The sequence below is a fragment of the Chiloscyllium punctatum genome, chromosome 6 (genome assembly GCF_047496795.1).
Source record: "Chiloscyllium punctatum isolate Juve2018m chromosome 6, sChiPun1.3, whole genome shotgun sequence".
NCBI lineage: Eukaryota > Metazoa > Chordata > Chondrichthyes > Orectolobiformes > Hemiscylliidae > Chiloscyllium > Chiloscyllium punctatum.
In genome coordinates, this window is record NC_092744.1 from 17,328,085 (window position 1) to 17,340,983 (window position 12,899).

Sequence of the window (12,899 nt, forward strand, 5' to 3'; positions counted from 1 at the left end):
AATTTATTGGCTAGCGTTATCCCAATTCCGTGGCATTCTCCTATTAGTGGAGAGCCAACTGAGATAAGTTAATGACTGAGACCAATTGTCAGAGGCTGATGTCTTCCAGTCAGCCTTGCATTGCCTCCTGGGGCTTCTAGAACAGGTCAGTTGCCTGGAGCTGACTTTATATTGACCGACTGGGAGACCAGCACACGAGGCTTCTATACCTCCTTCTCTGGGTAGAGCTACTGGTGCGTGTCTGCCCTTCAACAATGGTGGCCTGGCATCCATGGCCATTTCTAAATTTAAGATGGAGATGGCCATTGTTCTCCCTGACCGGCTGCTTCCATGTTGGAAAGTCTCCAACGTGCCATTGTCAGTCCACCTTCTTTAATTGGACAGAAACTAATTGGCCACCTGAGGAATTGTCACTGCCAAGTGAATGTTACTGACACAATGAGTTCTCACGGTCCCCAATTGACCCCGATTTCAAGACCCCCAACACCGAATTCCCCCACCCCCTCACCTCCTAGCACCATATCCATTTTCACCCTTTGCCTTAGAATGAGGTTCTGGTGTGAATAGGGTTAACCTGAGCCAGACCGGCTACGTAGAACATTCTAGGCTTGTGAACTTGTTGATGCTCTGGTTGAGGAAAACATCATGTGGTGTCTGTCTCTCACCCGTCTCACTTTCACATTCCAATTCCGTTACCTCCATCACTAACTTTACCAGTTCAAGGTTCACAGACCACAGGAGGCTGTTTGATTCAGATTCTTCATGTTATTCACTGGCCTGAAGTAAACCAACAACACTTCCAACAGAATTGACTGGCAACAAGGAGACTGCAGGCTGTAACCATCATCATCAATATAATGCTATTTAACAGTCATTCCCGGAAATTTAAAAGACGTCAACTTGTTTTATAGTTCATTGAATTGGAAGATCTGGAATTGAAACCGGCTCTTGCACCATCAAACAGATTCTGTTTGGCTTGCAGACTGGAAATGCTAGCAGCAGAGATGATTCAGGGGAAGTTTAGTAAAGGCCTTCAAAATTAGGAAAGGTTTTGATAGAGCAAAAGAAGAAGAAATTGCTTCCACTGGCAGGAGGGTGAGCACCCATCTAAAATCGTAGAATCCCTACATTGTGGAAAGAGGCCAAGTGGCCCTTCACGTTTGCACTGACCCTCCAAAAAGCATTTCACCCAATAACCCCACACTTACCCTGGCTAGCTGACCTAGCCTGCCCATCCCTGGACACTGTGGGCAATTTAGCTTGGCTACTCCACCTAAAACGTGCACATCTTTCGACTGTGGAGGAGACATGGGGAGAATGTGCAAGCTCCACACAGACATTTGCCTGAGGGTGGAATTGAACCCAGGTTCCTGGTGCTGTGAGGCAGCATTGCTAACCACTGAGCCGCTGTAAAGTGATCAACAAGCGAGTTGAGGTAGAGTGGTATAGTGGGTGGGGGAGATGCGGGGATGGGAGAATGAGGAATTTCTTTTGCAGTGAGTTGTTATGACCTGGAATGTGCAGCCAAAAAGGATTGAAACTGAATTCAAGTGATTAAATGGTACGTTATGAAAGATATATACTGTATATGTTGTCAAGGAAAAAAAAACAGGTTGAGGGATGTGATGGAATGGTGGAGCATGGAATGAATTGGAGAGCTTCTTGATGGAACTGCACAAATAGAGTGGGCCAATGCTACCTCACTGTGCTGCAACATTCGGTATTTTGATCCACATGTTTGTCTCTTTTCACTGAACCCTTTGTGGGACAGTTGCCATCATTTTGTTTTTCTCTGGTTTTCCTCAGGTTTCTATTAGCTGACAGGATCTGCTGAGACATGCATTCCTTACCAGCCATTCCATACACAATCACATACCTAAGTCCCCGTGGTCAGAATTCTCCCCTGTCGAGAAGGAGGTGTAATTGTACGAGTTAGGCATGGAGAGATACTCATCTCCTTCTCAGCAGCTCTCCCATTAAGGTCTGGGCAACAATTCCCATAGGGGACTTCCTTGACCAATGAACAATTATGACTCTAATATGGTTGATTACTGGCCATGCAAGGACCTCAGCACCCAAGTCCCTGAGTACTTGCATTTCTAGCAGGTAGGAATGGTGACTAGTTTCCTGGTCAGAGGCATGGATAGCAGAGCAATCTCTGAGAATCACATCCTTGCCCTTGCCTCTGACTCCTACCCAACGCCCCTCTCTCCACAGCCTCCGTGCTCGACAAGAAGAAAAGATGCTTACCTTCTTGTCACTGGATCCTCTAAAGTTTTAGGCCTGGATAGACAGTCCCTAAGAGGCAGGGATCTCAGTGTTAAAACCTGCAATAAGCCAAGAAGCTTGCATTAAGCTCTGGGCTCTTCACTCTGAACGAGCTGATTGGAGCACAGTAGGTCGGGTTAATTCGACAGGAGGGCTGGCGTGTTTGCCTCAACCCCCATACTTAGTTACAGAAAATGGGAAACCACACCCCTGTATCTTTTAAACACTATTCACTCTCCCAAACTATTATCCAGTGCATCAAAATCTGTCATAGTAGATCACAGTCTCTCAAGTGTATTTACTGTGATGATAATATTGAGCAATCTATTATTTTCTGGCACTGCTGGCCAAGAGAAGGAAAAGACTATAATGGAGGTATTGCTATCCCAGAATTCATCGCAGTAATGAAGTCCCGCTATTAAACCTGTTGAGTCACTCAAAGCCTCCTGTTTCAACCAGAAATCATGGGCTCGATTCAGGCTCTTTCAGAAATCTTAGTCTCCTGCAGAATACATTGGCAAATTCTGTTGACTGGCAGTCTGAAAACAAAGAAAAGGGGAGAAAAAGAGAGCAACAAAGCATGCCACTTTAGATTTAGAATTAGATTGAGGTTTTATTGTCATCTGTGGCCAGGTATGGGGCGGGAGGGCGGAGGTGGTTGGTGGGAAGGAGTACCGTGAAAAGTGTACAACGTTGGCATTTCCAGTGCTATCTTAGTTAGAAAGGTGCAAAATCTTAGATGCAAAAATAGAAAAATACAGAAATAAGTTAAAAAGTTCAACATTACCATTCTTCTTAGTATAAAGGAAAACAATGAGAAAAATAAAGTTAAAAGTTAAACATTACAGTCCTTTCCTAAGCCATGGGGCCTGCAGACCCTGCACGCGGGGCTTTCCCCATGAGGGCTCACATTTCCCCCGCACTGGGCGAAGTCCCACCCGGGTTCACCAGGCGCTACGCTGCTGACCGCCACTTTGTGCCAACCTCCATCGGGGCTTGCCATGCTTTGCCGCCAACCCAACGTGACTGACCTGGCTGCGGTCCTTGTGGCCCAGATGCAGCTGACCGTTTTCAGTTTTTAAAAGTGCTGACATAGATGACACACACAAATCCCAGGGTAAGGCTAAAGGCACAGCCATCTGATGACATGCTGATTACTAGCTGATTAATCCTGAAGAATTTAATTGATGTTGGAATATTGAGTAGAGATTTGGACTGATGATCAGGGTCACATGTTATCTCCAATTCTTCATCTATCCAGTCTATTCTCCAGTGTTGGCACTGAGCCCACGTAAGGGAATGAGCTAGTAATGACCCAGCAGACCAACGACAGAGGGCTTAGCATCCTAGTTCTTGCTGCAAGGTCAGAGTGCAGACTGATATCTCCAGTTCCTGCAGAAACTGTCTCAGTAAGCAAGACTTTCAATCTAGGGGTGGCAAGGTTCCCTGGGAGCCAGACTGGAAGACCCAGATGAGGGCAGAGACTGAGAGCTGTGAATGCACGGCCTATCTCTATGCACTGACCCAGTGTGGCAGGTCAACAAACAAAACCAATCAAAGCAAAAAACAGGCCTCCATCCCTCACCCACCTTACCCTTCCTCCCTCCCACACTTGCGCTCAATGCCCCATTCATGTTCCTCCATACCTTTTTGTGCCAATCGATAGCTCAACTCATTCTCATGGCCCCTTATAGCTGCTACATTGACTTATGCCAACTTGTCTCCCTACCACAGTTTATGCTCCCTATTCCTTGCCAGCTCAACTAGTCTCCACCATTGGCAAATCTCAAGAGCCATACTGATAAGAAGTAAATGTCTATGTCTGTTGACAATGGCATTGCAAAAAATAAAACTCCCATTCAAGAATATGTTTAATCCTTGAAGCCCCTAACCACTGATTCAAAGGGTATCTGACTCTCCTAAGAGCATCTGGCTCTCTGCTCGTTGGTGTCCTGAGATCAGGCCCACCTCAGCTCTCCAAAGGGGGTATCCTGGCTATCACGATAACACACCTGATGTGACCTGGTCTGCTCAGTTTGAGATAACTGAGTTGTCAAAGTGGGATTGAAATGGAGGCTGCTAGTTGTCTAAGTGACCATCAGTTTCTGTCAATCACGCACCCATGAAACACAAGTGTTACCAAACCCCAAACCTTCCCAGACTACGAGAACTGGAAACGGCAGGCTCAGAAGCAGAATTTGGGATTTTCAGGGATTTTCACCATTCTCACCACAACAAGAGACTTGGCTCTCAAACTTTGCACTTCATTTGATCCTCCATTACAGCTGATTGATTTCCATTGTTGAGAATTATACAAGCCTTTCCAGCATCTCACAGGATCCCCAGTGGATCGTGTAGCATTCCAGCTGCGAGAGTGAGGTTAAGATGACCCACCAGCGAGCCACACCCTGAATGTGATGGGAAATAGCCCTTTGGAATTGTCTTTATTTTATGCTTGCAATGTTGGCATTGTATTTAAGGAAGGGAAGATTTGTTGGGGGTGGGAGGAGAGAAATTGCAGTGTCAATTTGCAGGGTGTGCTTGATATCGATTCTGAGTAAGTGATCATTTTCTCGAGGGTATGTTGTGAAATGTCAGGAGCTGAGTCATGGAAACTGGAAATGTGTGGTCATTGTGTTTAACACCTATTAGGGCTCCAGTGTAATTGCATTCCTGCATGACTCAGATTGCTGCAGTTTGGAAATGGAGTCTGTAGGGGTGAAGGGCTATCAAGTGGATTATTTGCTGGGAATCCATCTAAAGAAATACACATTTATGGAACAGAGTGATTTTCAAAGGAAAAGGGCTTTAAATAGAGCTCATGAAAGCTTTGCATATTCAATATTAAAGGGTCAACAACAGACAACAAGCTTTTTGTCATGTCCTGTAATGGTGTTCTTCTCTAATGCATACTTCAGGAGAGTGTAAGTTATACTGGAGCAATTTGATTTCAGTGGGAAGAGTGCATGTTGAGATGTGCTGTGCGGAGGTGTTCAGATGTTCTGCCATCATCCACTTCCATCTGGAAGGACAAGGGCACCAAATACGTGGGAACCTGCAAGTTCCCCTTCAAGCCACTCACCATCCTGACTTGGAAATATATTTCCATTGCTTCACTGTCACTGGGTCAAAATTGTGGAATCCCCTCCCGAGCAGCATTGTGGATGTATTGCACTGCAGGAACAGCAGCATTTCTAGGATGCAGTTCACCACCACATTCTTAAGGAGCAGTTATGGATTGACTACAGATGCCAGCGTGGCCAGCATTGCCCACATTGCATCAATGAATATAAACAAGAAAGGTTGGCAAGTCAACCAACATATTAGCTCTCTGAAGGTTATGCATTTCAACCCTCACCAAATTTTGGCATTGTCTCCGTGCCCAACTGGTGTTAAGACCCAGCGGTGTAAATCAGAAGTTAAGTCAGGCTTTAGAACCCGTCATTGTATTACTGTCACAGCTGAGTCTTATAAGTCCAGGTCCAGATCTTTGAGAACAGAGTCTAGGCTGAGACTCACATGCAGGACTGAGAGTTGTACTATCAGAGGCACTGTCAACCCTCTCAGGTAGCTGTGAAGGATTCCATGGTACTATTTTAAAAAAAGGTGTGAGAGATCTTCCTGGGGTCTAGGCCAATATTTAGCCCTCAGCTGAACACATTGGGCTGGCTGATACAGCACGCCCAATGGGGATGTTTGCAAGAAGGAATGAGGGTGGGGATATTGGGAAGTAGGGGGTAGTTGGTAAGCTATATTAGGTGGATCACCCACTGCCTTCCTGACCAACTCTGACTAGGGCTGCCCACTTCCTAGCCTAACGACTATTGCCCTCTGATGATTTTCAATTCACCTCCCATGACAGAGTAGTCCAGGTATAACAGACAGGTAACAGTGGGAAGACCTTTAATTCACAACTTTGTTGAAAAGGCAGAGACCAATGTGGGCATTCGGGGGTGGGGGCCAAGTGCACATTCAAGAGGTGACCTTGCCTTTGAGCCTCTCTGCTTGCCCTCCAAAGCCACACCTCCACATCCACCCCTCCCGCCAATGCTGATTCCTCCCCACCCTAAAACCTTTGGTACTGCAATCTATACTTGATATTCGGGAACGTCCTTGCAGTCCTAGCACTGTGCACTATGGAGTTCTTTCTCTGCAGGGAATGCCAGCGATTGAAATGTCTGAACAGTACTAGTTTGCATTCAGAGGAGAGTGAAAGTTAAATGTTGCAGTTGATTATCTAAAACAGGATCAGATCAATGCAGAAAAGGAGCGGTCTTATCTTTATCCAAGTAACTCACATTGAAAGAACTTCAGAGGAGAAGACCTTCATCTTGCTGAGGGGAAATTGGGGCTTTGGGGAAAGGTTGGTTAGTAAATACCAGTACAGGTCAGTTGGGCTGAATGGCCTGTTTGAGTGAGCTGCAAAGAAGAAGGGATTTCTGTACTCATTGGTTGCTCAGAGAAACTGGGGGACTTCTTGACTGTAAGTGTTGAGAATTATATCCAGTACGAAACAAGGTCTCATAGATTGCTCATTTCGAAAGGATCATGGATATGGTGACCAAAGTTTGGACAGTACCAGTGGCTTCATATTTGGAATTCTAGTGAAAGTCCACAATCAGATCCATCATTGAGTGGTCAAGGGTGGAGCAACCCAGGGTGGGTAAGAGTGCTGATCCTAGTCATTTGCCTTTACAAGGCTGGGAGTGAGGTGGGGACTCAATGTTTAATGTGATGGCCAGCAACTGGAAATAAAATGTTGCCATTATTGTCGTGTGGCTCGGCTGCACGTTTGGGTTCAGATGTCATTCGCTCACCCTTGACCATGTTGTTCTCCTTTTGTCTCCCTCAGGGTCGCTGCTCCAGAGAAAACTGCAAGTACCTTCACCCTCCACCCCACTTAAAAACGCAGCTGGAGATAAATGGACGCAATAACCTGATACAGCAGAAAAACATGGCCATGTTGGCCCAACAGATGCAGTTAGCCAACGCTATGATGCCTGGGACCCCGTTGCAACCAGTGGTGAGCATGCCAGCTTAGTGTTACTATATTGCAGGTGGCTAAGAAGTTGAGATTATATTCCTTATTGCTTCTTGGGGTAAAAATCACTTTGCTATCAATTAGTCACAGCATTAGATGATCTGGGTATTTCTTTTTGTCAGTGTCTATCTCATTCCATCTAGTTTTGTCTTAAATCTCCAACCATTGTTCAGTACCCCAAGTTTGGTTAGGTTTAGAAGCTTCATTTTTGTTTCTCACCAGCAAGAGTCCAAATTCTGAAACCCACCCAGAATCCAACAAGAGCAGAGTTGTCGCAAACAAAAACAGAAGTTGCAGGAAAAGCCCAGTTCTGAGGACGAGTCACTTGACCCTGAAACACTGACTCTGATTTCTCTCCACAGACGCTGCCAGTCCTGCTGAGCTTTTCCTGCAGCAGAGTCAGTGTTTCAGGGTCAAGTGACTCGTCCTCAGAACTGGGCTTTTCCAGCAACTTCTGTTTTTGTTTCTAATTTACAGCATCCGCATTCTTTCTGTCTTTATCAAGAGCTGAGTTGTGTCACATTCCATTGAGGGTGATCTTGTCAAGGTTGGAACTGTTGTTCTACCAGTCCCAAACTCATTGACATCTTTGAGGTGGACATGTCAAACTTATCAACACACCCAACCAATACGTTTCTAATACAACTAATAGACTGTAGGCCCGATCAACCAATAGGTTTATGAAGCAACCCACCAATTGACTATTGATTGAAATAGCCAGTAGGACCAAGACAGTAACTTGTTGCTGATTGATTTCCTCCTTTTCATCTTTCCTATCCCCGCTCTGCTGCCTTCATCTTGCAATCTCGTTCTTGTCCTCTCCCTAACATCTCATCAGAAATGGAGAGTTCAACACAGCATGTGGGGGATCTAAAAGTGGATCTCTTTTCCCTGTAATGCCCAATTCCTTCTGGGTTATGGATGGTTGCAGTAATATCTTCAGATCTGGCACACATGGACTCAGTTTCAAGACTAAGCATGCAATAAAAAGGAGTGTGTTTCTCAATGAATACAACTTACCCATAAAACATACCTCCAAATGATATCCATCAGGATAAAAAACAGACTGAATGCTGGCATCTAAACTGATGTTCTATGTTTGAGTCCAAGCCTCTTGATTACTTGTCCAGTAACTACTGCATCAAGATATCCTTAGACATGTTATTCTTCAATATTAGGGAGGGTTTCTTGCAGTTTGACTAAAATGCACAGGATTCTTTGCTCAGTGTTGGCAAACTCCAGTGGCCTTTATAAAATGGTAGTCATGTACAAGATGGAAACCCATTTGGAATCTCCCTCAATTTGTCAAAATATGGTAGTCAGTTGTCAGTGAATTAGCTGCTCCATGAATCAGAGCTCTGCAATCGCAAGTGTAGAACATTGCAAAAGCTTTGACAGCCAAGTTAATTGTTGATAAATTACTGTGAAATACATTTGCGAGACTATTAGCCTCTGTATTAACCAGAGAATGCTGCAGTACAGAGGGATCTGGGTGTTCTTGTACATGAATCACAACGTCAACATGTGAGCAAAGCAAGCAATTAAAAAGATAGACTGAAGGTCGGCCTCTAATACAAGGGTGAACGGACTCTCCTTATCCTGCGAGTTACCTGGTCCATTAGCCATGTTAATATGTCGCGTCATAGATTTTTATAACATGGAGAAAGACGTTTAGTCCAACTCATCCATGCTGACCAGATATTCTTAATTAATCTCGTCTCATTTGCCAGCATTTGGCCAATATCCCTTTAAAACCCTCCTTATTCATGTACTATATATATATATAGTATAACTGTTACCCTAACACTGAAAGTATGGGAGTCTTCCTGCAACTATACAGAGGTTTAGTGAGACCTTGTCTGGAGGACTGAGTACAGTTCTGGTCTCCTTAGTTAAGAAGGAATATATTTATATGGAAGCAATTCAGAGAAGGTTCATTCGGATGAAGGGGCTTTCCTATGAGGAAACATTGAATAGATTTGGCTGATGATCATTGGAGTTTAAAAGAATGAATGCAGATCTTATGGACTTGTGTAAAATTCTGAAGGGGCTTGACAGAATAGATGCTGAGAGCATATTTCCTGTTTTTGCGGGGGAAGTCTAAGCTAAGAGGCACAGTCTAAAAATAAGGAATGATCTATTTAAAACAGAAGTAAGGAAGGATTATTTTTCTCACAAAATTGCTACTGCTTGGAATTCTCTTTCCCAGCAAGCAGTGAAGGCTGGATTATTGAAATATTCAAGATTGAGTGAGTCAGTTTTTTGATCAACGAAGGAATCAACGATTACAATGGTTAAAGCCACAAGAGATCAACAGTGAGCCAGTTGACTGGTGAAGCAGGCTTGAGGGGCCAAGAGACTGCCTCCTGTTTCTGTTTCTCCTGTTCTTATGTTTACTGGAAATCAGAAATGGGGAAATAGTTAAATGTTCACTTTTCCTCTTTCGTGAACTTATTCTGCCCTTCTGGGATTTTTAAAATTCCTAGACTAAGGGTGTCGCTGGCTAGGCCAGCACCTATTGCCCATCCCTAATTGCCCACAAGATACAGGTAGCTCTGCTATTATGTGATAGTTGTGTTCTTTTGTGACCCTGCGCTACACAAAAATTGTACAAATGCACTTAAGCGTTGGCAATGTAATCGCATTATAGCCAACATACACTTTAAAAGTTCACGTTTTAGAAACAACGTTCCCTATTCAACCAATCATGTTACAGCCAATTTGCCTCAACAAAAGAGGCGTTGTAGCAGAACTGCCTGTCGTTAAGAGTTAATCACATGGCTATGGGTCTGGTGTCATATGTAGGCCAGACCAGATAAGGATGACAAGTTTCTTCCCTAAAGGACATCAGTGAACTAGATGGGTTTTTCCAACAATCGACAATGATTTCAATGTCATCATTAGACATTTAGTTCCAGACTTTTTTTATTGAATTCAAATTCCGCCATCTGACGTGTGGGGATTTGAATCAGGTCCTGAGATCTCTGGATTAACAGTCTAGCGATTATACCACTAGTCTGTCACCTCCCCTTCATTAAATTCAAGACTCCTGTCGCTCAGAGAAAAGAGCCCGAGCGACTGAGCCATGGCCAGTCCCTTCTCTCCGGGTTGACCTGAACCTGCTGAAATTGGTGGAAGAGAAGCTACAACATTCCTCAATGTTACACCATGAGAGGGGTGAAGATATCAGCCGAAGCCATGGTGCCTGATCCCTGGTGTTGAAAAATACTCATCCAGTTGGGTAAATGAGCAGAGAATGGAATTGGTTGTTTCCATTTGAATAATCACCAGTGTAGCCTCACATATAAACAACAAGGACTCAACCAGAACTGTTGAGTGGCTCACTGTTGCAGGGATGAAGAGGGACAGAGTGTTGGAACAGTGAAGATGACTTCAGTTAGTGATCACGGAATCTCAATTTTGCTGACCTGTTGTAATTTACACCAAATCCCGCACGGTTCCTTTTTGTGTATGAAATATCTCTATGGCGTCAACCTTCACTGTCTTCCTAGCCTCATCCAGCACTAACCACTACCTCCTGGCCCCCGACCCCACCAATTTGTCCACTGCACCAATACATTACTGGTCTTGTGTGTATTTCATGTCTAATTGCTTCTGCATTCATGGCTTCAGTTGCCTTGACCGAATTGCTCTAATTTCTTCCGTAACTCTTTCCCTTCAGTATCTCCAGTTACTCCTTTGAGGGGAAATGGCAGCATGGTAGTAATGCAGCTGGATCTAGAAATGCAGTAGCCCAGGATAATGGGTTTCAGCCCTAAAGTGGCAGGTGGAGCTTGAATTCAGATGATAAATCTGGATTCATGGGCGACCATGAAGTTGACATTGATTGTTGTAAATATCCTTCTGACTCACTCACATCTTTTAAGGAGGGAAATCTGCATCCTTCATTGGTCTGGCCTACGTAAGTTTCCAGGCCCACAGCCCTGTAGTCATCTCTGAAAGGAGAAAGTAAGGACTGCAGATGCTGGAGATCAGGCTCGTGTTGCTGGGAAAGCACAGCAGGTCAGGCAGCATCCGAGGAACAGGAGAATCGATGTTTTGGGCAAAATCCCTTCATCAGAAATTCCTCGGATGCTGCCTAACCTGCTGCGCTTTCCCAGCAACACTGAACGTTGAAGGTTAGTTTAGGATGGGAAACGATCACTGGCCTTGCCAACTATGCTGACATCCCATTGAAAGAAAAGATCAATTTTCTAAGTTCCTCTCTGACTAACCTGGCCTGATTCCCCTTTATATCGCTGGCTGTTGCAGCTTGTTCGATCACGATTGTGGGCTGTTTCACCATGTTAACGAAATGATACACATGCAAGTTGTTTTTGTTATCATTAATGTTGAGGTGAAGTTGGACCCCACAGGGAGGAATGGATGGAAGAATTGGATTTAGAAATGGGAGCCTGGATTTACCTCTGGTTCGGCGGAAAGAGACTTCTTCCCATTCGGGTCCCTGCAGAAACCGGAGGGAGCCAGAAGTTAGTAGTGTTCAGTCAAAACCGAACACCACTATCAAACGTAGTCAGCAAAATTGGCTGGATCCCAACAGGAAAGCACGTTTGTGAAACTGATTAGAAAGTGGATCTAAAAAAGTGGATTCGTTGAGTCAGCCAAGTTTCATTTTTAAACCCTGGACAGAATTTCTATGCACTGATATCCCACCACCACCAGCTGACCATTGGACTTGTGCCTGAGAATTGTTCTCATTGGGAGTGGAAAATAGCTGTATGAACACTGGAAAACATCAGTCAAACTTTATCATTTAGTTAAAATTAGTTAAGAAAGAAATAGCAAGATCTGCATTTGTACAGCAGTTTTCATACGCTCAGGACACCTTAGTGTACTTTATTGTTCATTGTTATGCTGTCACTCTGGACCAGTACATTTATCTTTGAAGTGAAATTTGAAACCTCCATTCTTTCCTGAAGAAATGAATCTATAAGATTCTACAGTTTAAACCATTTTCTTATCATGCAAGAGTCAAACAAAGCAAATACTAAGTTATATCTTAGTTAACCCTTTAAACTTAAAATGCAAAATCAAAGCAATCCAAACATGAATTAACAAGGTAACTATGATTGATTTATCAATTATAAAGGTCCTCACTTCACCTCCACAGCGCAGTGCAATGGAATCAATGCAGTGTTTAGTCAGACTGGGAGTTGTAGTGTAACAGTCAAGTCATGTAGATCTAGTATATGTAAGCACAAAGCCCAGACAATGTAGAAGTCTGAGATTTTAGAATAGTGTAAATAGCTAAGGTTGTTAATAAACTTGAAGATATCTGTCTCAATAAGAGCCTAGTCTTTGGCTGACATAGACTAGCGTATAAGGAAGCCTATATTATACATGCAGTGGTATTTTACCAAGGAGACACATCAGCACACAACCTTTGAGGTCCCCCTAATAACACTTCTCTGTCCTGTGGATTGTTCTTATCCTGGGAGTCTGGGGTGTTGGGGGCATTGCCCCAGTAACAGCCACAGCCTCCATAGTGGATCAGTTGATTTCTGATGTTGCTGTCCTCTGGTTGGCTGCTGTTGCAGCTGGCAATTCTTTTCCTAGGTCCTAAGTTTGG

General features: G+C 44.1%; 1 protein-coding gene across 14 annotated transcripts in view; it reads left to right on the forward strand.

The window, feature by feature from the left end:
• Positions 1-12,899, forward strand: part of mbnl1 (muscleblind-like splicing regulator 1) — a 746,553-nt gene that overhangs the window by 654,926 nt on the left and 78,728 nt on the right. For all 14 annotated transcript variants that reach the window (XM_072572067.1, XM_072572076.1, XM_072572068.1 and 11 more), the window contains one exon: positions 7,121-7,291. In XM_072572067.1, coding sequence (XP_072428168.1) covers positions 7,121-7,291 — 171 coding nt within the window. The remainder of the gene's footprint in view (positions 1-7,120; positions 7,292-12,899) is intronic.